Source organism: Siphateles boraxobius, unplaced genomic scaffold (assembly GCF_051911475.1).
Source record: "Siphateles boraxobius isolate OS27281-9 unplaced genomic scaffold, OSU_SipBor_1 77, whole genome shotgun sequence".
Taxonomy (NCBI): domain Eukaryota; kingdom Metazoa; phylum Chordata; class Actinopteri; order Cypriniformes; family Leuciscidae; genus Siphateles; species Siphateles boraxobius.
This window is the reverse complement of record NW_027509205.1, coordinates 13800955-13826594: the sequence shown is the minus strand read 5'-3', so window position 1 is coordinate 13826594 and position 25640 is coordinate 13800955. Positions and strand designations below refer to the sequence as shown.

Here is a 25640-nt window from a genome sequence, read left to right as displayed (position 1 = left end):
CACTCCTGCCTTAACCCACTCTTAAACCTAACCATACTACAAAACCTGTCCCTAACCTTAATCATAATCCCAACTCAATAGCACCCCCCCCATCACTATAAGGGCTCGACAGTACAGTGATGTTCAAGAGACTGAATATAAAAAAGTACCTGCTGCTGATTGTTATGGTGTGTTTTTTTCTCTTGGTTGCCTTTGTTCTGTTGTCTTGTAGGTGGCATGAGAGAAGTGGCACACCAAGTCCAAATTAGGAAATGGAGATATGTGTTCCTGTTACATGCTTACGGGGGTGTGGTGGGGGCCATGGAGAAGTGACATAATTTTCTGATAGTCTGGAATGGGATGTCGTCTGCGGTCATATTGGATTTAAAAAAAAAAAAAAAAAAAAAAAAAAAAAGCTTTCTGTTTAGTATATCCCGTGAAAAACCTAGAATTCTGTAATAATCTCCATTCATTATATCAATTTCATTTTGGATTTCTCTTTTTTTTTGCGACCATAAGTTGATATATTTTCCAAAATATATTAGGTCCTTTGGTTTAAAAAGCACAAAATAATTCCATGGTGCTGAATTTTAACCATGTTAAATTATTGGAGAAAAATGCAAAGATGGGAATATTTTTTGCCCACATTTGTAGATGATGATAAGCAATCGAAAAGTGATGTTAAAGGTTTCTTGTCCTTTAAGAGATTTAAGGAAACATGTAGAGCAGTGGTTAGGGCTCTGTTACAGGACATTCAACAATGACATCCATTAGCTCAAATAAAATCTGTTTTTACATCTATTTCCTTGCTCTAAAAGGTGTATGGAGATACCAACACCTGTGCAAGCAGCCCAATACATCTGATGAACAGCTCTATGTTGCCATGTAAAGCCAGCGGTTGAAGTCTGAAGAGTTGAATTGGGTGTTTGATTAGGGAGACGAAATGAGCAGATACAAATGTGACAGGGATTTGAACCATTGCTCTATTGGTTTTATGCTGCCACCAAGTGGTCACAACAATGACACATATAACAATTCGGTTACACTTTATTTTAAGGTGTCGTATTTACATTGTACTAACTCTAGCAAGTACTGAGTAAAATTAATTACCTAAATGCACTTAGTATAGAGTTATGGTTAGGGGTTGTTACTTGTAATAATGCATAATTTACTGTTATTACTACAGTAAGTAACTACGTCACCTTAAAATAAAGCGCTACCAACAATTCCGATATCGGTGAGATTTGACCATATTTATTAGTTTACAAAGTAAAGCAATAAGACTATGTATTATTATGTTTTTATTTTTCATAAAAAAATAATCCTTTGACCTTGAATAAACTTACAGCTCCAATTAATGTCCACAAAAAGCTGTATAACATTTGTGCCTCTTCTGTTCAGCTGTTTTAGTATTGCTTTTTTATTGATATACACATGTGCCTGGGCCTTAGTATAAACTTAAAACAAATCATAAAATACAGTCCATGTTACAACACAGTGTTCACAGTTCCCTCGTCACACGGGACATCTCTGCAGAAATTAAACAAAGATTTAAGACAAATAAACAGTTTTTAAGAAAATCTTTTTTGGCCTTTCTTTCTTACGAGCCACAACAACCAGGGCATTTTCACCATTAATCATCCGTAACGAATGCATCAGACACTGAAGTCATGTGTTTGCAGTCACGAGTGAAAACCTCCAACAGATACCTACAGAAGAACAGTAAATGCTACACTTTAGCAGATCTCAGATCAGATTAAAACATTTAAATACTTTCCAACACTGTTCATCGGTCATTTCACCCGTGTGTTGTTCAGTCGTGGAGATACCGCCTCTGGCTTCACACCGTCGTCTGTTTCCCACCCCTCCTCCTCCTCCTGTTCTTCCTCATCAGTGGAGAACAGCTCATCTTCGAAGAAGGATCCGCCCAGCCCGTACTCCTGTGTGTGAACTGACACCTCATTGGATAGCAGATGTGGAGAGCCTTCGATGAAATCTGCAAACCTGAGTGCAAGTGTGTTTTTTTTAGACATGACATTAAAACGGACCTTTTTCTTTCTTTATATAAACATTTTTGGTCTTAAGCATGATTCTTCAATATTCTGAAGTCATTAATCATTACCGTTTCAATCCCCTGTGTTAAATACTCTCGGAGTGAATTATTTTAACCAGCATTTATTGGCATGGGTCATTGGAAGATACATAAGCTTGATTTTGGCGTACGAGATCTGCTACAAAAATTGTAGAACCCCATAGCAGATTTTTACAGGTGGTGCTAGGGAGGAGGAGGGATATACAGAGGTTTCATAAGTGTGCAGCAGGGCGATCGCAGGCTAGGGTACGATATATATGGTTACGTGGATTAGGAAGTACTTCTGACTGGCTGATGCAACAGCGTTGCAAGAACCAATCAGCACAGTTTCATGCCTGAACTATGTATGTGTATAATAGGATTTTGGAGCCCTGAAAGCGATGAGGAAAAAAATTAAGATGGGAATAAAAATTCACATTTGCTAGAAAACTTTTGTGTTCTCCCTAGTAACTTTGCATTCCATCACAAAACTTTAAGATGGAAATAATATTAAGTGAGAGGATGAACTATATTTCAGTGTTTTTATGATCGAACACAAAGTTCCCTGAGTGAATGCAAACATTTGTGTGAAAACGCAAACATTGAATTATAATTTTTCCTCCAATCTTACTATATAACATACATGTAACTTGCTATTATTGAGTGAGTGCAAAAAAAATCCATCTTTCAAACCACTTCACCCAAATACAGTTGCTATAATAATGATTTATATTTTATAGAGTTATTGGGACAGATTTTGCAGGAAATTGCCTATAAGCATCACATAATATCCGTACATTGAGAAAAGTAGCTTCGGCTGAAGGGTGAAGTTTGTCGTCACAACAAACCTCAGGAGAATCACTGGCTGTTAAAACATATTTTTTTTTAACTGCTCTTCCACTCTGATACGATGTCCTCAATACAAATACATCCATCCGTGCAAAAGAGCAAAGCCGAAGCACAACCTATCCAATGTTCTTTCACAAGATGCGTGCATCTTTTTACCCACTAAAGGGCCAAAAAGTTACATAGTGTAGCTTTAATGGGGTAGTTCACCCAATAATGAAAATTCTGTCAGTATTTACTCACCCTCATGTTGTTCCAACCCTGTAAGACCTTCGTTCATCTTCGGAACACGAATTAAGATATTTTTGACGAAATCTGAGAGCTGGATCACTCCTCCATAGGCTTCTTCAGGGATTGAACTTGCTGGCCCCGAAAAGTTATTTAGGACATCGTTAAAATAGTCCAAGTGACTACAGTGGCTCAATCTTAAGTTTATCAAACGACGAGAATACTTTTTGTGTGCAAAAAAAACTAAAATAACGACTTTATTTCAACTATTCATTTCCTTCTCTGTGGGCCTCGAGTCAGTTCACTAGTGTAATAGCGTAGCTTCTGCTGCATCACACACATGACCAGCGTCGGCCAATAGTGAGCCTACATGTGACGTAGCTCTACGCAATCACACTACGCTAACTGACTAGAGGCCCAGGAAATGAATAGTTGAAATAAAGTCGTTATTGTTTGTTTTTGCGCACAAAAAGTATTCTCGTCGCTTGATAAACTTAAGATTGAGCCAATGAAGTCACTTGGACTATTTTAACGATGTCTTTAATAACTTTTCGGGGCCAGGAAGTTTCAATCCCTGAAGAAGCCTATGGAGGAGTGATCCAGCTCTCAGATTTCATCAAAAATATCTTAATTCGTGTTCCGAAGATGAACGAAGGTCTTACGGGGTTGGAACAACATGAGGGTGAGTAAATACTGACTCATTTTTGGGTGAACTATCCCTTTAACACTGTTTCTAAAATATTTTCTCATACCTCTTAGGAGACTGGATCCTAGAGACCGTCTTCCAAGTGTTGAACTCAGGACTGCCGCAGTATTTCCTAAGTTCCTCCAGAGCTTTCTGAGTCTCCACCTCCGACTGTCTCTGATACTCCTCTTCTGTCAGCAGACGCCGTGGCTCGAGTTTCTTAGGCTTCAGCTTCCTTCAGAGCATTCATTCAGCAAGAAGACAATAACTACATTGCTCAAAATGTATTTGAACAACTTTTATTAAAGTTATATGCTCACTGATAAAGCATGAAGGCCTTGGTAAAAGGGTACTCCAAGTTCTTTGAGCAGAACGCAGCTATCATGATGGCCAGAGCCACTTGCTGGACCTGAATCCCAGCGTACACCAGCAGAAGGCCGAATATCTGCAGCGTCCAGGACAGGATGTTGATACTTCGCTCCTCCACCAGAGGCCCATAGCGGTAACAGACTGCAAAACTGATGAACCCGACGACAATGACATAACCTAAATATATATTAAACAAACAACAGTCAGCACTCCATATACTTTAAAGACTAGTATAAAAATATATAAATCAAGTATTTGCAAAATAAAGTTTCTTTCATAATATTTCAATCAAATCAAATAATAAATAAAAATAATGATTATTTATTAAATAAAAAATAAACTAACTCACTTTTCACAATCCAGTCAAATCCGGTGTATAGAAGTCTTATCTACAGCCATTATTTCTCAATGAATATATCATATTACAAAAATTAAATGTGTTCTATGATGGACTTTATGCACATTAACAAGTTTTCATAGGGCTCTCTTACCGATAGCCAGATGCCAGTGATCTTTAAGAATTATTTGGAGATTTCTAAACACAAGCTGGATGATGTAGAGAGAAAAGGACCAGCCACCCATCACCAGCACATAGAATGGGCTTTTCTACAGGCCAAGGAAACAAACAAGGTGAAAGGTAATAAGACCATAAAGGGATAGTTCTATCCTCATTCACTCAACCTCAAGTTGTTCCAAACCAGTGTGAATTTCTTTCTTGCTAAACACAAAAGAATATATTTCAAAGAATGCCAGTAACCAAACAGTTGATGGATCCCATTGACTTCCATAGTACTTTTTTCCATAATATGGGACCCTTCAACTGCTTGGTTACCCATACTCTCCAGCAGAAGAAATAAATTAATTTAGGAATAACTTGAGGGTGAGTAAATAACGGGATTTTAATTTTTCCCTTTCACTTTAATAAGATTACACACAAAGCCAACCAAGGTGTTCGACGGTAGAGACAAGGTTGTTTAGTACTGATGCTTAGAGAATGTGAGGAATCCTACCTTGGGTAAAAAACGGCTGATAATGAAGATGACGATGATGAGGGACGCGATCATGCCGGTGCTCATGCCAGCAGAGTAGTAGAACACTTGACTCCTATAAGACGGATGAAACGGGAGTGAGCTGAGACTTAAACAAAATATGTCTAAGTACCAACCTAAATTGTGCCTCCGTCCAGGAAAAGGAGAACTGGCTAAAGAGAATATTTTAATTTTGAATTATATTAATGTCAGTTACCTGCTTAGAATGTCTGCAAAAAAGAACAGCAACACTCCAGCCAGAAAAACCAAAAAAAGGTAGATGTCAAAATCTACAGGAGGAAAAACAATATCAATCTCCAAATCAATAACACAACCCCGATTATATGAGAGCATGAAGATTTCATCCAAGCAATATAATCTGCAGGACCAACAGGAATAAGTTTCCCCATCCATGTGGTCTTTTGCCTTTCTAATATATTAATGCAAGTCCTTTTCAACTCACGTCGGCTAGGTTGTACTGTATACAATTTAATGGAGTCTGAAGGGTCCACTCTGAAACAGGTCTTGTTGCTGAAGAGACTGATGCTCACGGTGGTCTCATTGGTCTGTTCGTGAACAAAATACTGCACAAGTTTCCAGATGCTGAAATGCTCAAGCTCCTGCAGATCCTGCTCATCATTAACCACCGTCACTTTCAGCTTTGTAGTGCTCCACACTCTCACCTGTCAATCAATAACAGGCAGGGGCTCTCAACTTTGATGCAAACATTACTGATCACATTGACAAGTCATAGTTAAAAGTCTTTTACCTGTATTCTAGTCCATGTTTCCCTCCATCCAGGTATGATGGAGTTATAGTAGCAAAAATGTTGTGCAGCATGTGCTTTGACTTCTGGTCCATCTTTAATTTCTATGATGGGACGGGTGGCACCTGTTTAAAAATGACAGAGTAATAACTTTTGTGAATCATAAGTGTGCGTTTAAATCATATTTTATATACACGTATTAAAAAAACGAAATTATGAAATAAGAATATTTTATTTATAAAGAATAAAAAAAATTCGTCAAATCTACCGTGAAGTGAGGATTTAACTTAAATATCTGGTTGCGACAAAAATGATAAAAAAAGACAACAAACTACATTATCACATAACGTTACTTTTATCTTTTGAAACATCTGTTTCCACAGCTGTAACTAATTACATCAACAAATATAAAACGATACCTAGTACGCTAACACGTATAGCTTTCTTAATTGTCCTAAATAATTTACAAACAATATGTATCAAGATATAGCATATCAAAGCTTGTCTAACTATTGCTTACCTGAGGTTTGAGAAAAATGAAATGAAAATAGCACAGTAGTCAAGATAACTTTCAATCTCACTGTTTTGATTCTAAAGCCACTTTTGGATTTCATTAATCCCGCCATGATGTCTTCTCGCGTTTCTTCGATGGTTGGAGTGACGTTACCAACGAGACTTGAGTGCTGAACAGCGTCACCTGCTGCACTGGAGTGACCACGCGCTTCCGGCGCACCATTACACATGAGTGCAAGTTACTCAATTATTTCTATCAACTGTAAAATTCAAAATAGTTTTTTTAAAATAGTTTTTTTACACTGTTATTGCAGTGATGTGAAATAAATCGACAAAACTGTGCCACTGAATTTTTATTTGTTTACTTTTTATAATCCAGTTCTTGCTATTCATTTTAAGCAGGTGTTACAAACATTAAAGACACTCAGCCTCACTAACCCTATTAAACATATGATGGCACAGCCGTTTCTCTGTCCGGTGGCAGATTGTCTTTTCCTGTTGTCTATTCCTCATAATCCCATCCTTTGTCTTTAAAGCTCTTGCCCTAATTACATTTTTAAAACACTTACTCATCATACTTCCCTCTCTAAGCATTCAATTTCCTTTCTATTATCAAGCAAATCCATGAAATGGACAAAAACAAACAAAACATTTAATTGCAGAGCTCATTAAACTCCCTTTACAGAGACCATGCCCATCTGTTCCTTTAAATAGTCTAAATCACTTTCACCTGTTAATTTGAAATCTATACAGTGAGTTGCAAATAAAATAATCAGGTGATCCAAGCATGCATAAAATAATTACAGATTCAGACAAAATGTTAGTTGCCTGCTTGTTATATAAACAAGAATCATTTTGATACAGAAATTATTGAATAAATTATTTAAATTGTAGCAAAATATACACAAATAAAACTGAGTATACAAAGATATATGTCTTCCTTACAGATGTAGATCCCAATTGCAATGTGAAAATCACTTTATCACAAATCCAAAGAGAAGATATCAGTTTAACAGCATTAGAGGTTGAGCTGCATGTCCAGGACAGATGAAGGGTAAAAAAATCGAATCAGCATCTGGATGTGCAGCATTAACTGCTCCATATGAGAAGGTTTTGGGTCCTGACAGTAAAGTACAAATCCTGGTCACGGATTCTCTCAACCCCAGGTTCCTCACGGGTGGAAATCTGGAACAATTGTGGCAGCAGCAGAAAGAGGCGTGGAGTATCCCACAGTGAAGTTCTGCAGACCCAACATCAGACATTTCCAACTGTAGCGAAGAGCTTTCCCCACGTTCTGTAAGACAAACACAATGTTGAAAAGAACACTCATTGTGAATTTGTAACTTAGTCAATCGAAATATTGTCTTCGTTATAATGATATGTAATATATTCATATTATATGTTATATAATTTAGTTTATATAGTTATATAAAATTTTATAATAATAACATTATAAATGTGTGTGTGTGTGTTTATTGTATGAATCATAAATTACATAATCAAGGGAAATAATACTTAAACTATTGCATGACAAAAAGCAATACCAAAGGAGAAAATACCCTAAATCTATATAAAAATATCTGGTTCCCTTTTATTCTTTCTTTTTTTTTTTTTAACTGTGATGATTAATTTTTTATTTTCCAATTTTAATTTGTGTACTTTTTTTCTTTATTGTATGTAATTGTAAGTTTAGTTTTTGGATAAATAATTTACTCAAATTAAAATGAATAAAAACTATTTTAAATGTCAAAAATGATACAATATTTGATTTTGTAAAATTCCAAATAAAAATATTTAAACTCAAAAATAATTTGACTGCTAGGAAAACAACAGTACTCACAATGCTTTGGTCTTTTTGTAAATCTAAGCAACAAATCAAAATCGTTTTAACAATTGGATTATAACGCAATCCAATTCCCTTGAAAATAACTATTTTCATTCACAGTTCCAGGAGATTTAGCCTGGGCCAGCGGCAATATTATAGAATTAAGACTTTGAGTGGTTTAAAGACCGGAATTCCAAGTAGACAATTTTAGCTGGATTAAACACTAGGCTTTATCATTTTAAACAGCATGTAGCTTAGTGTCTTTACATTAGTGACTGTCTCTCTGTGTGACAACAGGCCAGAAACAGGATGCACTGCTTTATCCTGTGGGAGGAAACATTTGCTGCATGACAATGGATCACTGCATGTGATCTGAATGACCCCTTCCTCCCAAAATAACAAATGACTGACTATGTACTAGCCCTAGTTGTTTTTCAAATCATCCATATGGGAAAAAACAAACGCTGTATACTGAGTGAATGCAATGTAGGCTAATGTAAAAAACATACAGTAATCCAAGTAAATTATCTCTCATCCTTACATTTTAGATTCATTTAAATTTGTGCAAATTTAAACATTTGGTTAATGTTTTGAGTCTCGTGTAAGAGTTGTCCATAATGTTGCAATAAAAAAGTAAAATCTATCCTATTTGTGGTTGCGCCCAGTGAAAATGTCAGGGCACGTATGAACCTGAAATACTGGCCCAACTGGACCAGCAACAGAAAATACTTATTTTTGAGCCTCATGTTGTTGAGAAAGTTGTCCATTAGCACCAAACTACTACAAGCTACTTTGGTGAAGGTCCCTTGAAGAAAGTATATTTTAAGTGGATTACAGTGAGATGCCGTGTTTACTAAAGATACTCCATTTACTCAAGTCACAGCAGTTTAAATTGGCTAAGTCTGATAAGTCTAAGATGCCAGACAGGTCACCCGTTGATCTTTGACCTAGTCTAACACAGGGTCAGCAAATTCACTAGAAAAGTCATGTGCTTGTCTAAAAAATATAATAATTTTTGTGGTTATAATATTCAAAGCATTAACTGAAGTGAGAATTTTATCTGTGCAGGATTTCATACTCAAAATTTCCTATATGGAAAAGAATATTACTTTTTTTACCATTACTGAATAACACATGACAACTTTTCTGTTGAATAATGTCACTTCTCTCACTCATGACCAAGGTATTGGTCATTTGGAAACTCAATGGTAGATTTTGTGAGATTTTAAATCAGGATAACACAGGGACAAAAAAAAAATTGTTTACAATTTCATCAATTTCAAGTTCCCTTAAGTTTTTTCAAGATAAAAAGTAAATAAATAAATATACATAATACATGAATGATAAGAAAATTAACATCAACAACTGCAAATGAAATTCAGAATCAGAATCGCATAGTTATTTGAACCACAAGAATACAATGGTAACATTTTCTAATTTACGAGTACTATTGGAATACTTGTATAACTAACAAGTAGGCCTAATACGTGGGATTGTCTGTATGTATCTCAATAGTAACAATAATGAATAAATACCAATGAAAAGTTAGTAGTAGTATAGTAGTAGTAGTTAGTAGTGAAAATAAAGACTATTCATTGATACTACTTTTTTTTATAGTAGCAGTATTATAAAATGCATAGTTGCATCCTAGTCAGTCTGAGGAATAAATGTGTATGATTTTTATATTTAGGGAGAGGCACAGGCTGGTAATCTGGTAACAAATGTGTTTAAAAAAAATTATATATTAGACTACGTTTATCAAGCAAGCACTCATTAAATTGTATTTGGAATTCAAATAAATGCTGTTATTTTTAAAACTGCTAATCATCAAAGATCCCTGAAACAAAATGCATCAGTTGCCAGAAAAATATTCAGCACCACAACCTTGGTGAAAAGCGTATCTTTTCAAAAACAAAGAAAAAAGTAACGGCCTTAAACTTTTGCACAGTAGTGTGCAATAAAAACGCCCTTTTATATGCTACCAAGTGAAATATTCATCCTACCTTTTTGTATTTTTTATACTTTTCTTTCTTTTTCGTTTTCTTTTCCTCCTTTAGTTTGTGTTGGCTGTCATCTTCCAGTAAGGGCTGATATGGAGATCTCTCCGGCAGTAAAGTGAAGCGCGGATCTCTGGGCCTCTTCTCCGCCGGCTGATCGAGGCTCTGCTCCGGTGAGCCGCTGTCGACCTGCCGCCTGTATCTGCCACCAGTGTCCTCAATAAAGAGGCCAAGCCGAGGCACACTGAGAGGCTTTGGCTTCATGGTAGGCTATTCACAGGAGCGTGTTGTATAAAGCTCTCAGGACTACATAGGCTACGCACATCCTCTTGGAGCAGCTCTCCAGTGTTTGTGTGTGTTTGGCTGGACTTTGATTGAGTCCAACATCACATCAGGGGGGAAAGTCTGACAGACTGGAGTACAAACTCTTGTTGATTGTCCCACTCTGGGGTCAATGAAGTATATTCAAATCAAATTTAATTTCCATTTTACTGAATTCACTAATTCACTTGCCTACACAACATAAATAATTGGTTGTGGAATGAAAATCACTTTATTATGTGATTGATTGATTTTTGACAATGCTGACACTTTCCACAGGTACAAAATAGGCCTGAAACTTTTTCAAAAAGTTATCAAAAAGATAAACGCTAATGATAAACTTAGGCTATAGCCAATTTCCCATAAATGTTCCCAAGAAATTTTGTTTGATCTATTTTACTTGATATGTTATTTGTTTAAAAAAAAAAAAAATCATGGTAGGCCTACACAAGAATTACTGTTGAATGTTTCTGGTTTTATAACATTTGACAAGAAAACGCTATCATAATGAAAGAAAGAAGAAACCAACAGTGCAAGTACTTCAACCATTATGATCTAAACCAGAACCCGCCCCTTTTGACCACGTGATCATTGACTGACAGGAGTGAAATCACTGAAGCGAAAGTAGAATAAGCGAACATTTGGACATAGGCTACACACTGGCTTGTTCGTAAGTACACATATAGTTTCTTTAAAAAAAGGTAATTTAGACTTTGACGTTTAAAAGGTAGCCTATATTTAAATTTTACAATCGATGATGGTTGACAGTTAGTTAGCTATTTATAATAAACTGTCATTACAGTGGATTACTAGCTTCATGCTTGAATGCTTTTTAAATTCTAATAGCCTACTTGTCTACTTTCATCTTTAATTTCTGGCTTTTTTATAATCAGATGACTTTGTTTAGTAGGCTAATAGTGTTTCTAACCTACTGGAAATGTTCAATTTTTATCTCTCATTAAGTCTGTTTTATAGACTATGTCTTTTACTCAGTCCAGACTCCAGACACCATACCATCACTATAGAGTAGCTAGTAGTAGTAGCTAGTAGTAGTAGTAGTAGTAATAATAATAATAATAATAATAATAACAACAACAACAACTTATTAAACTTGCTTAGAATGCATGATATTAGAAGGCAAAAGTTCTTTAATTATACTCACTTACAATAGCAAAAGAAATTATTTTTTTACTTTAACTGGCGGATTGTCAGTTAAAAATATGTTTACTAGTGTTGTCATCATTTTTAACTTAAATTACACAGTAGCATATTTCTTAGCAAAACTCACACATACAAGGGAAATAGATCAAGCCAAAGAAATTTGAGGGTAATTTGATGTAGATGTAACACCCTTTTTGTTAATGTCATTGTATGAGTAGTTCAAAAGGGATGATGCAACAATGCTTTTTTTAAGCACGATTTTTGCATGTGATTTTTGCATGTGATGTCCTCAAAATCACATGGCATCAAGTGTATATGTATGTGTATATATATATATATATATATATATATATATATATATATATATATATGTATATATATATATATATCTTTTTAAGCACATTTCAAAAACATGAGCATGTATATATATGTATACCGTATATATATATATATATATATATATATATATATATATATATATATATATATATATATATATATACACAATATATACAATATATATGCTTATGTTTTTGAAATGTACTTAAAAATAATTAATACAATCGGAGCACTTATCACGCAATGTGTATGTGCACACAAGACTACTGTTGTGTGACATGATGTTACTTGTAAAATGGTACATACAATTTAGCCACAGAACAAAGAAACACTTTTTTCAAACAAAACCCCACATGAATTTACGGAACTGCTTTCTCCAACTATACCGAGTGGTTCTTCATTCTTTTGCTGCATTTTGTAAATTGCAACATAAATGTTCACATTACACCATTTCTAGATTAAGAGAAAGTCCTCTACATTACTTCAGATATTCTTTTGAACATACTTGATACTTAGATTTGATCAGAATCTCTTAATAAAAGTTCAAATGGGTTATTAAAATAAGCGGTTGCGATACATAATGTACTTGCAAAATTCTGGGTTTTTTTCTTATCTTTTTCCTGTCTCACTTTTGTTCATATCAGTCTTACATTTTGAAATTCTTGTTTGTGGTCCATATCATGCATTTGTTCACTAATCACTCCCTGATTGTGTCCAGGCATGTCTTGTTTAATGTTCGTGTGTAATGATAGTTCTTAATTTCCATGTTTGTTCCTTTTTCCCAGAAAAGAAAAAAAAATCATATATGTATTTTTTTTTCAGATGCAAGCTGTTGAACCATTGGACATGAAGTTTAACTGAAGAAAAAGTGTGGACCGGTGAACTGAATTTTTAATGAATCTGAATTTAAGCATTCCATATTCTGGGACTCCATGGTGAGAAAAGTGTGGTAAAATGTATTTTTTTTTATCATGTATGAGATAAATGATTGAATAAACAGATTTAAAAAAAAAATTCTCTCATTCAAGGATGGTTTCGCAAAATCAACCAAGCCATGTTTCTTTAAAAAGTACCAGTTCTATGCTGGATCCAATTGATTTGAAAAGGGAACTTCTCTATTCAGTAAGAAGGTATGAAAGTCTTTGATTAAGTAAAAATAGTTGTTGTTTTTTGTTGTTGTTTTTTTTAATCTTACCGACCTGAAGTTTTGGACGGTAATGGGACAAATGCGTGAGAGTCCAGTCATTTCATTGTCAATATATTTTTGTAGGTATCACAAGAACAATATTCCAGACTCTACAGAACAGACCAATTCAGCCATGGAGTGCCAACAAGACTATAAATCAAGACTGAAATTAAAATTTCAATGCATTCATAATGACATGTCCAAACAATCAGATCCCACATTCCTGAATGACATCTTCACAGAGCTTTACATCACTGAAGGGGAAAGTGAGAATGTCAACAAAGAACATGAAGTGAGACAGATTGAGATGGTGTTGAGGAGAAAAACCACAGTAGACATTCCAGTCAAATGCAATGATATTTTTAAACACTCCCCTGAAAAAAACAAACCCATCAAATGTGTGCTGACTAAGGGAGTTGCAGGCATAGGGAAAACGGTCTCGGTGCAGAAATTCATACTGGACTGGGCCGAGAGCAACGCTAATCAGGATATCGAGTTTGTGTACCCACTTCCGTTTCGAGAGCTGAACCTGATGAAAGAAAAACAGTTTAGTTTGATTGAGCTTCTGCAACACTTCATAATGGACACAGGCTTTGGAGATGTTCACAAAAAGCAAAAAGTTCTCTTTATCTTTGACGGTCTAGATGAATGCCGCTTTCCTTTGGATTTCCAGAACAACGCAAAGTTGAATGACCCAACTATGCCAGCCTCTATTGATGTTTTGTTAACCAATCTCATCAATAACACACTGCTTCCTGATGCCCTCCTCTGGATAACATCTCGACCAGCAGCAGCCAGTCAAATCCCTGTTGAGTATATCGACCTGGTGACTGAAGTTCGAGGATTTACTGACCCGCAAAAAGAAGAATACCTCAACAAGAAAATCAATGATGAACACCTCTCTGGCCATATCATTGCACACTTAAAGTCGTCAAGAAGTCTGTACATCATGTGTCATATACCAGTCTTCTGTTGGCTCTCCGTTACGGTGCTAGAGAGAATGTTCAATGAAGTGGAAGATCAAGAAATTCCCAAGACTCTCACTCAAATGTACACACACTTTCTTCTCTTGCAAACCAAAGCGAAAAACATGAGATACACTAAAGATTACAACCCAGGCCTGGAGGATGAAGACATGATTTTAAAGCTGGGTAAACTAGCCTATCAACAGCTAAAAAGGGGCAATCTGATATTCTATGAGGAAGACCTGATAGCTTGTGGGATTGATGTGAAGGAAGCCGTGGTGTACTCAGGAGTTTGCTCACAGATCTTCAGAGAGGAGTCTGCAATAACTGAGAACAAAGTGTACTGTTTCATCCATCTGAGCATTCAGGAGTTTTTGGCAGCCATGTATGTGTATGTCATGTTTAAGGTCCACCACAACAACATTCTTGATCATGAAGTGCATCAAGAGGCCACCTTGTTTGAGTTGCATAAGTGTGCCATTGACGAGGCCCTACAGAGTGAGAATGGACACCTGGATCTTTTCCTCCGCTTCCTTCTGGGCCTTTCATTGGAGTCCAATCTGACCCTTTTACAATGCTTGCTCTCTCAATCTGGTAGCAGAGCCTGTCAGAGCATTGAGGAAACAGTTGAATATATCAAGAGGATGATAGAGGAGACGTCCTTGCCAGAAAAGTCCATAAATCTGTTCTACTGTCTCAATGAACTGAATGAACTCTCTCTGGTCAAGGAGGTCCAGCGCTTCCTGAACTCTGGGCATTTTTCTAAACTCTCCCCTGCACAGTGGTCTGCCCTAGTTTTTGTGTTATTGACATCAGAAGAGAAGCTGGATGTGTTTGACTTGAAGAAGTACATCAGATCAGATGAGGGCCTTATCAGATTGTTGCCAGTTGTCAAAGCTTCAGAATCAGCTCTGTGGGTTCTTGTTTTGACGTTTCATATTTAAAAGTTATCCTAGTGTAGTGTAGTGTAGTGTGTTTGGTTTTTGATTTATTATATCTACATTATATTCCAGACTGGATAATTGTGGACTTACTATGAGATGCTGTAGAGCTCTTGCCTCCACTGTTGGTTCCAGCTCTTCGAATGTACGAGTGCTAGATCTGTGCAATAACTCCATTGGAGACAAGGGACTGGAGCTTCTGACAGCTGGACTGGAAAACACACTGTGCAATTTACAGGAACTGAGGTAAAGCTCTTGGCCATGTGTCTGTGTGTGTGTATATATATATATATATATATATATATATATATATATACAGAGTGTGTGTGTGTGTGTGTGTGTGTGTGTGTGTGTGTGTGTTTGTTAGAGTGTGTGTGAGTGTGTGTAAAGATACATACATCGTGTATACTACCATTCAAAAGTTTTAAAATGTTTTTGAAAAGAAAATACAGTAAAAATAGCAACGTTTAAAATTTAAAATACCTGTTTTCTGTTTTAATATATTTTAAAACAAACCAAGCCCGAATGGAATGTATTCCTGTGATGGTGAAGCTGAATTTTCAGCCACATTACTCCCGTCTTTAGTGTCACATGATCCTTCAGAAATTATTCTAATATGCTGTTTTTTGGAAACCTTAAAAACAAAATCAGGATTCTTTGATGAATAGAAAGTAAATCTTAAAATAGAAATCTTTAGTAATGTTATAAATGTCTTTATATTGGTCAATTTAATGTGTCCTTGCTGAGTAAAAGTTAAAGAAATTAAATTAAATTAAATTAAATTGTTTGGAATTATATTAGATTTAAATATGATGTGACCTTAAAATATGATTGTTGTAGCTATTATTACTATAATCGACTATCGCATTTTAGACATAATATTGACAGTTCTTACACGGTGGTGCTTCGTTTCGGTATGAAGCGTTTTTGAACAAATCATTTGAATGACTGATTCAACGATTCACTCAGAACGAATTGGTTGGTTGAATTCTTTACAGACTTTCTCATAATGACAGTCATATGTTGCCACTTCAATGTATCGTATGAATGTAATCTGCATAAAGAGTGACTCAAAAATCCCCACCACTAATGTACAGTACAGCCTGGAACACGCAAATACAGACAAGCTGAAATGTATTGTTAAATATGCTGTTTATTAAATATTGTGGATGATATAATAATGTTTTTATCTGCCAGTAAGAGTTTACACTCAGCTCCGTTTTACTAACAGAATAAATCTATTCTGGATAAATTCCAGTTTCCAAAATCAGTGCGGTGTCTTGGCCCATCAGAATAATTTTGTAATGTCCTCAAAACAATGATTTCATATTGTGTGAATTCATATTTTGTACCACTTGCTCTTGCAAGATTCATGATGTGATGTGTTACTGTTTCCTCAGGCTCTCATACTGCAGAATCACCACACGCGGCTGCTCGGTTCTGGAATCAGGACTGCTCCCAAATCTCCCAAACCTTAGGGTGCTGGACCTGAGTGAAAACAGTCTGAGAGAAGCAGGAATTAAGATCTTGGCCAATTACCTGAGGCATCTGCACTGTAAACTTGAGATACTGAGGTAAACATCCTTCCTCACCCCACTTCAGTTCATTGGAAGGCATCAATATCAAATGTAGAATTTGTTTGGTCCTTATGATCACATGTCATTGCATTATTCATAGGCTCAAGGATTGCAGAGTTACACCTGAAGGCATCTTTGCAATAGCCTCAGCACTACAGTCCAACCCATCTCACTTAAGAGAGCTCGACCTGCACTGGAATAACCCAGGAGATAATGGGGTGGAGAAGCTTTCAGCTGTGATACAACATCCTCTTTCCCGACTTGAAACTCTTTGGTACTTTTTGATGAAAAGTTTTGTCTTATACATATAAACTGTTCAAAATTTTGAGGTAGGTAAGATTTAAAAAAAAGAAGAAATTAAATTGATCAAAAATGACAAAAAATAAATAAATTTCAAATAAATGCTTACTGTTCATCAAAGAATCCTGAAATATATATATTTTAAAAAAATACTAAGACTGTTTTCAACTGATAATAATGATAATTGTTTTTTGAGCAGTTAATCAGCATATTAGAATGATTTCTGAAGGATCATGTGACTAAAGAAGACTGAAGTAATGATGCTGAAAATTCAGCTTTGCATCACAGGAATAAATTACATTTTAAAATATATTAAAAATAGAAAACATTTAATTAAATTATGATAATAAATCACAATATTACTGTCTTTACTGTATTTTTGATCAAATAAATGCAGCCTTAGTGAGAATAAGAGACTTATTTTAAAAATATTTTAATAATCTTCCCGACCCAAAATGTTTGAGCGGTGTGCTATTATAAATATTAATCTCTAATTCAAATTTCTATTTTTTTCCACCCGTAGGCTAAGTTACGGTTTGCTCACTGTGAAATCCTGTCAGTCTTTGGCTTCAGCTCTGAGGTCCAGCTTCTCAACTCTGAAAGCTTTAGACCTAAGCGGCAACGCAATATATGATGAAGCAGTTAAAATGCTCTCAAATGGACTTGGAAGCCCTCATTGTAAAATAGAGATTTTGAGGTAAGGGTTTCAAATCTCCACTTAAATCCTACACACAGCGAATACTTTAAGCAATTCTTGTCTTTTCAGGTTGGCATTGTGTGAGATCACAGAGGTGGGTGTTGCTGATTTGGCCTCAGCCCTCGTTTCTAACCCGGGTCCTCTGAGAGAGCTGGACTTGAGACAGAACCATGTAAAGGATTTTGGTGTATCAAGACTTGCTGAAGTAGTGAAGAACTCCAACTGTAGGCTGGAGACGTTACGGTGAGCAGAACCCAGTATTAAGACTTTCATCATAGTGGTTGCATATAATTTCAGTCTTGGGGTATGCATTACAAGTAATGTGCATTACATAGTCGGTTTCACAAACAGGGCTTAGATTAAGCCAGGATTAGGCCTTAGTTCAATAAAAACATAGCTTTTATAAAAATGCATTAGAAAAAAAATATTACTTGTGTACATTATGAGACAAAACAAAGGCACTGACATATCTTAAGATATCAGTGCAAGCAGTGGTTAAAGTGCGATTTGGTAGGTGGAGGAACCCTCAAATTTTGTGTTGGTGCAACAGGGAAAATGACTCACCGTGGGACAACATATTGAGTATCGTGGTATAGCAATACTTTTTGGAAAAATGTAGCCCTGGCATTGTAGCCACATTAGCCCACATTACCCCCCACCCCCCACAGGCATGTGCATTTAAATGTGACAATTTGAGAAAATTTTGATTTCTCTGACCTACATATGTGCAATTTAAGACTTTTGAAGGCCAACAAAATGGATAATAAATAGCTTTAAAACCATGTCAGTGTACATTAGATTATTTGTCAATACCTGCTATCTCATCTTAATCTTTCTTTTTCTTTCAGTCTCCTTATCCTGCCGTATTTCTTCCCCTCCTAAAGCTGAACTTTGACTGATAGTCTTTTCATTTTCGTCTGTGTCAGTGAAGGAAGTAAACATAGGCTCAACTGATGAGTTTTATGAATCATTTTCTTAGATAAGTTAATTTACTCAAGGCTTCCAGATCAGCAATGCCAATAGGAACCTTCTACAAGCTTTGGAATTTGAAAAGTAATTTTAAATAATACAAATTATAGGCTACGTTTAACGCAGTTAGTGGAATTGGCAGACGTTCCCTTAGGCATATTTGTGGAAACGCGTCAAAGCATTCTCAGGTATAAATATGCAGCATTAGCCTAATGCACAGTGATTTTGAAAGAATATTTAATGTCGATAATGGTTACATAATGTTAAGATTTCCATTACACGAGAGTAGATGTTAAAACTTCATGCTGATTTGTACTCGGCTTTCGCCAAGATAATCACCAACTAAGACGTAGCTTTACAGTAACCTATGCTTCTCCATCCATTTACGCTTCTTTCCATCTGGTGACGTGAATCTTCTGTCTGGTGTTAATACAGTGTATAGCGCGTCAGCACACACAACGGCTGCAACCACAGTGCGGTCCCCCCATAACAACCCTCTGGATTGAGCGGAGTAGGGAACATCTCTAGGGTCTTCAAGTGGGCACCTTCCGTCCTCAGTGTTTCGTCGACTAGCCCACGACACCTCAAGAGGGCTCGACAGTGACTCTGGCGTCCCAGAGTCACCCCCCTCCGTCCCCCACTCAACTCAGCCCAGGTTACTGACCTCTACTTTCCTCTTGCTGCTGAGACCTAACCACAATCTCACAATCTCTCCGCAACCCAACCATACGCGCCAACCCGTTTGACTAAGGCTGTCGAGCCCCACTGGTGCGTTAATATGCAGTTTCAGTGGCAACGGTTCCGTATGGCATACCACCTACCACAAAACACAATATCTGCCCAACCACCCGTCATTCACGCAATATAAACAGGAACGTAATGACTGTAAATACTATACAACCTATACAAATAAACCAACAGTTGCTGCTGAGACCTAACCACAATCTCACAATCTCTCCGCAACCCAACCATACGCGCCAACCCGTTTGACTAAGGCTGTCGAGCCCCACTGGTGCGTTAATATGCAGTTTCAGTGGCAACGGTTCCGTATGGCATACCACCTACCGCAAAACACAATATCTGCCCAACCACCCGTCATTCACGCAATATACACAGGAACGTAATGACTGTAAATACTATACAACCTATACAAATAAACCAACAGACCTTTCAAGTTTTCAAGAATTCTACGAAACCGTAGCATGGCGGCCTGTACACAGCCAGCTAGAATCTTTCCGTCTCAACCACAGCCAGTTGCTGCTCCTTTCTGCTGCTTCAGATAAGTTCTTTACTGTACGACGCAACTCTTGGCCACTGAATCCGACGTCTCTGAGGAACCGGGTTGTAGAGTGTGCCACAAAACCACGACAACCCACTTCCACTGGATAAACCTGGACTCTCCATCCTCGCTGTTCTGCTTCAGTGGCCAGATGAGCATACCGCAGTTTCTTCCTCTCATATGCCTCATCTACCGCATCCTCCCATGGCACTGTTAACTCTATCAGTCGAACAATGCGTGCTGATCCAGACCACAAAACAATATCTGGTCGTAGGTTAGTGGTGGCAATCTCAGGTGGAAAAATAAGCCGTTGATCAAGATCAACCAGCATCTTCCAGTCCCTAGCAGCTTCCAGTTGTCCTGGGCGAGAATTGGTGTTAGCACCTTTTCTTGGTGGTTGCTCGCCTGGGCGGAGGAATATTATCTTCTGCGTGTAATGTTTTGCTAGAACAGGCGGCAATTTATTGGTCATACTACGCTTGCCTTCCAATGCTAAAGCCAAACATCGCAATACTTGGTCATGGCGCCAAGTAAACCGACCCTGGCTAAGAGCCACCTTACATCCTGTCAAAATGTGCCTTAATGTGGCAGGTGATGAACACAAAGGACAAGATGGATCCTCTCCTACCCAGAGGTTTAGGTTCTGTGGTGATGGGAGGACATCATATGTTGACCTAATAAGGAAACTGATCCTACTCTCTTCCATTGACCAAAGGTCTTGCCAGCCCATTTTGCGTTGTTCCACACTCTCCCATCTCATCCACTCTCCCTGCTTGGCCTGGGAAATGGCCTTTATACATCTCATCCTCTCCTCTTGCTTTCGCACCTCGTTGACTACCAGCTTCCTCCTTTGGGCTGGGCCTGCCTTGTACCATTTAGGAGGAGCTAAACTGAGCCCAAAACCCCCTCTTCCATGCTGTACCTGTCCCACGATATCCCCAATTTGAAGGTCAGCCTCTGCCTCTACTACAGATTTCTTTGCTGACCACTTTCTACCAGTTTTTACCACAGGGGCTGTCTCCCTTACACATTTGTCGCGTGACTCTGCTAAAGTCATTTCCAGTCTGACCTTGGCACACTTAAACTCCTCGGTTAAAGCAGAGACTGGCAGCTGCAATACTCCTTTAGTATAAAGTCCCACTCTGCTGAGGCAGCGTGGAACTCCCAACCATTTCCTGATGTATGAACTTATTAACGCTTCCAGCTTATCCACTGTTGTCAAAGAAACCTCATACACAGTCAGTGGCCACAGCAACCTTGGCAGTAGACCAAACTGAAAGCACCAGAGTTTCAGTTTGCCTGGTAGAGCACAGCTGTTTATGCTCTTCAACCCTTCCACTGCTTGTCGTCTAACTTCTCCCACTCGAACTGTGTCCTTTAGATCCCCATCGTACCATCTCCCTAGACTCTTCACTGGCTTCTGAGAAACTGTTGGTATTGCCTCACCATTAATGAAGAATGTTTTATCTACTACCTTGCCTTTAATTATGGAGATGCTCCTTGATTTAGAGGGCTTAAATTGCATTCGTGCCCATTCAATATTATCTGTTAACTTTCCCAATAACCGATTAGTGCAGGCTACCGTTGTAGTCATGGTTGTCATGTCATCCATGTATGCTCTGATTGGTGGTAGTCGCATCCCAGAAGCCAAGCGCTCTCCTCCTACTACCCATTTTGATGCCCTAATGATTACTTCCATTGCCATGGTAAAAGCCAGCGGAGAAATGGTGCATCCTGCCATTATTCCAACCTCTAAGCATTGCCATGTAGTGCTGAATTCTGGAGTTGAGAAACTAAATTGCAAATCTCCAAAATAGGCTTTCACTAAATTTGTTATCGACATCGGTACCCTGAAAAAATCAAATGATGCCCAAAGAAGCTCATGTGGCACTGAACCATATGCATTAGCCAAATCCAGGAATGTCACGTGGAGCTCCTTCCTCTCCTTTTTAGCTGATTGAATTCGTTGCCAGATAACACTGATGTGTTCTAAGCATCCTGAGAATCCTGGAATGCCCGCTTTTTGAACTGAAGTGTCAATGAAGCCATTCTTTAATAGGTAGGTTGACAATCTCTGAGCAATAATGCTGAAGAAAATCTTGCCTTCGACGTTTAATAGTGAAATAGGGTGAAACTGACTGATGCTTGTAGCATCTTTTTCTTTGGGTATAAAGACTCCCCCTGCTCTGCGCCATGCTCTAGGTACAACCTGCTTTTCCCAAGCCACTTTTATCAATTTCCACAGAATTCGTAGAACTCCTGAAGCACTCTTGTACACTCTGTACGGAACTCCATTAGGCCCTGGAGATGATGAAGCCCTTGCCTTTCTCACAACCTGCTCTATCTCTTTCCACTTAGGTGCATAGACCTCAATTTGGTATTCTGGTGGATTGACAGGTGGGATGTCTGACGGAATTAAAACTAATCCTGCTATTGATTTCTTTGTAAGACTGCTGCCGACCCCATAGAACAGTGGCAAGGGAAAACAATGTCCAGAGAAATATCGAACATTAAACTAACTTTACCGCGCTCAACCACCGTGAGTGCATTTCACGCATTTATAATCACTCGCGTTCAGCGGGGAGAAAGGGAGGTTGGTCGGCCAGTCGGTCCATCTCGGGACCAGCGCAGCGAGATTCGTTGAGATTAATGAATCTATTTATTTAATGATTTATCTGAGGTGCTGGAACGCAGTTCCGGACCGTTCCGGCCCACTTTAACCCTTGAGTGCAAGTACTGTAAGTGTTTTTCAATTAAAACAGCTCAAAACTGCATTTTAGCCTGGGATTAGGCTTAAGCCTTGTCTTTGAAACTGTGGGTAGATGTCTTTTTAGAGAAAATCAAAGATCAAGAATAGATTATGTTGTTGAATGCATTACTGCGTTAAAAGATGCAAAAAATAACTTCAAATCACTTGCAAGGCCCGGTGAAAAACATATAGCGCATTATTTTCCATAAAAGTAACGTAGGCTAATTAGTTACTTTTTTTTAAAGGAGTAACACAATATTGTAACTGATTACTTTTAAAAGTAACTTTTCCCAACACTGGTCTTACGTGTGCATTTATGTCAGTTGCAGTTGATCTTCTTTGTTTAGATGCTGAATTATGAATTGTAAATGTTTTAACATTAAATGTCTTTCATAACAGCTTAGGAGACAATGGGGTCACAAAGGAAGGTTGTGCTGTCCTCGCTGCTGCTCTAAACTCAAACCCAACTCATCTGATGGAGCTGGACCTGAGCAATAATGAGCTCACAGACGCAGGGATGAGGCTCCTTTCTCCTGTCCTGAGGAATCACAACGGCAACATTGTGAAATTAGAGTATGTTTCCTACAAATACTCTCAATAACATTATTGTAATTATTGAAGATTTTTTTAAAGAACTGAATGTTTTTATTCAACTAAGATGTATTCAATTAATCAAAAGTTTTCATAAATTAAATTTAAATATAAATCAATTAAATCAAATATAAATGAAAAAATCCTGAAAAGAATATGGTTTCAAGACTGATAATAATAATCACCAAATCGGCATATTAGAATGATTTCTGGAGAATCATGTGACACTGAAGACTGGAAATTCAGCTTTGCCATCACATCAATACATGACTATTATTTTAAAATATATTTAAACAGAAAACTTTTTTTAAAAATGATCTATCATTGTTTTCCCTAGTTTGAGCCAGTGTGGTTTAACTGTGGACTGCTGTGATTCACTGGCTGCAGTTCTTGTAGAAAAATCCTCGAGTCTTAGAGAACTGAATTTGGGAGTAAATAATCTACAAGATCTGGGAATCACAATCCTTTGTGCTGGATTGGAAAATCCACATTGTCAGCTGGACACTTTGAGGTAACTCTACATCCAAAAGGTTTCCTACATAGAAGTTAATTGTGATTTTTCTCTAAAATACCAGAAGATTGTATTTTATAGTTTTCTTTGATTAATGATTTATGCCTATAATATTGTTTAAACTTAACTAATACTTTTCTATAGGCTATCCAACTGTGGGATCACAGGGGAAGGTTGCGCTATTTTAGCCTCTACACTGAGATCCAAGCACTCACTTTTAAGAGAGCTGGACCTGAGTGAAAATAATCTCACAGATTCAGTGGTGAGGCCGCTATCTGTTCTACTGGACGATCCAGACAGTAAACTAGAGAATGTCATGTAAGTAGTTCCTTGTGACGTATAGGCTATTTGGAGTAAATTATGATTTTATGTACACCTGAAACAGCATAACAGCTACAGTGTGTCATACTAATTTGTTGTACATGTACATTTGTTGAGCTTTGCTTGTGTGATGTTGAATGTGATAAACCTTTTTTTTCCAGGTTGTATTAACTTCAGACCTGTGTGTAAACACAGAACACATCAAGATTTGATGAAAGTAGCAGAATACTGCCAAACCTCACCACTGATGACTGCCCCTCTTATTATTAGTCATTTATATGACATTTTCAGATTTTTTAAATCCGTTATTTATATTGTTCATATATATGTGTGTGTATATATACATTACAGTATTGAATGAGTATTGTATGAACAGTATTGTATGAACTACTGAGCAGAAATTGGCATTGTTTCATAAAATGTTGTCAACACACAGTATTGATATTTATGATATTAGCAGAGTTTCAGAAAGTAAGGAAGTTAAAAGCTTTATGAATCATAAATGATACATGGTCAATATCTATATTTATTTTCACAAAAATCACCAAGTTGTGTTCAGAACTCCTTGCTTTGTTAAGGTCACTAACACACTACAGGTCCTTCTCAAAAAATTAGCATATTGTGATAAAGTTAATTATTTTCCATAATGTAATGATAAAAATTAAACTTTCATATATTTTAGATTCATTGCACACCAACTGAAATATTTCAGGTCTTTTATTGTTTTAATACTGATGATTTTGGCATACAGCTCATGAAAACCCAAAATTCCTGTCTCAAAAAATTAGCATATCATGAAAAGGGTCTCTAAACAAGCTATTAACCTAATCATCTGAATCAACTAATTAATTATAAACACCTGCAAAAGATTCCTGAGGCTTTTAAAAACTCCCAGCCTGTTTCATTACTCAAAACCGCAATCATGGGTAAGACTGCCGACCTGACTGCTGTCCAGAAGGCCATCATTGACACCCTCAAGCAAGAGGGTAAGACACAGAAAGAAATTTCTGAACAAATAGGCTGTTCCCAGAGTGCTGTATCAAGGCACCTCAGTGGGAAGTCTGTGGGAAGGAAAAAGTGTGGCAAAAAACGCTGCACAACGAGAAGAGGTGACCGGACCCTGAGGAAGATTGTGGAGAAGGACCGATTCCAGACCTTGGGGGACCTGCAGAAGCAGTGGACTGATTCTGGAGTAGAAACATCCAGAGCCATCGTGCACAGGCGTGTGCAGGAAATGGGCTACAGGTGCCGCATTCCCCAGGTCAAGCCACTTTTGAACCAGAAACAGCGGCAGAAGCGCCTGACCTGGGCTATAGAGAAGCAGCACTGGACTGTTGCTCAGTTTTGCATGTCATTCGGAAATCAAGGTGCCAGAGTCTGGAGGAAGACTGGGGAGAAGGAAATGCCAAAATGCCTGAAGTCCAGT

General features: G+C 37.4%; 2 protein-coding genes across 3 annotated transcripts; one reads left to right on the top strand and one right to left on the bottom strand.

The window, feature by feature from the left end:
- Window positions 1–1265: 1265 nt before the first annotated feature.
- nemp1 (nuclear envelope integral membrane protein 1) lies at window positions 1266–10592 on the bottom strand. Of its 2 annotated transcripts, XM_077218509.1 has the most exons (12): window positions 10314–10592; window positions 6924–7779; window positions 6493–6745; window positions 5976–6097; window positions 5670–5889; window positions 5424–5496; window positions 5189–5282; window positions 4670–4784; window positions 4130–4355; window positions 3877–4044; window positions 1782–1983; window positions 1266–1688 (listed from the first exon to the last, which is right to left on the bottom strand). In XM_077218509.1, the coding sequence occupies exons 3-12, from the start codon at window positions 6713–6715 to the stop codon at window positions 1662–1664; spliced, it is 1470 nt and encodes a 489-aa protein (XP_077074624.1). In that variant the 5' UTR covers window positions 6716–6745; window positions 6924–7779; window positions 10314–10592; the 3' UTR covers window positions 1266–1661. The 2 variants fall into 2 exon arrangements, with proteins under 2 accessions (XP_077074624.1, XP_077074625.1); XM_077218510.1 differs by having other exon boundaries at window positions 1266–1983.
- A 636-nt stretch (window positions 10593–11228) lies between these two features.
- On the top strand, window positions 11229–24649 carry nlrp12l (NLR family pyrin domain containing 12-like). The gene is made up of 13 exons (XM_077218492.1): window positions 11229–11298; window positions 12951–13063; window positions 13157–13258; window positions 13399–15192; window positions 15293–15466; window positions 16621–16794; window positions 16898–17071; window positions 17621–17794; window positions 17864–18037; window positions 23191–23364; window positions 23720–23893; window positions 24038–24211; window positions 24376–24649. The coding sequence occupies exons 2-13, from the start codon at window positions 13023–13025 to the stop codon at window positions 24383–24385; spliced, it is 3339 nt and encodes a 1112-aa protein (XP_077074607.1). The 5' UTR covers window positions 11229–11298; window positions 12951–13022; the 3' UTR covers window positions 24386–24649.
- The last annotated feature ends 991 nt before the right edge of the window (window positions 24650–25640 follow it).

Bases quoted from the DNA above. Each gene is read 5' to 3' on its own strand.
- nemp1 (XM_077218509.1), bottom strand. From the start codon at position 6,715: ATGTGTAATGGTGCGCCGGAAGCGCGTGGTCACTCCAGTGCAGCAGGT. The intron at 6,098-6,492 runs GTAAGCAATAGT...ATTTTTAAACAG, and splicing joins TCATTTTTCTCAAACCTCAG to GTGCCACCCGTCCCATCATA. The intron at 5,890-5,975 runs GTAAAAGACTTT...ATTGATTGACAG, and splicing joins AAACATGGACTAGAATACAG to GTGAGAGTGTGGAGCACTAC.
- nlrp12l (XM_077218492.1), top strand. From the start codon at position 13,023: ATGAATCTGAATTTAAGCATTCCATATTCTGGGACTCCATG. The intron at 13,064-13,156 runs GTGAGAAAAGTG...CTCTCATTCAAG, and splicing joins CCATATTCTGGGACTCCATG to GATGGTTTCGCAAAATCAAC. The intron at 23,894-24,037 runs GTAACTCTACAT...ACTTTTCTATAG, and splicing joins TGTCAGCTGGACACTTTGAG to GCTATCCAACTGTGGGATCA.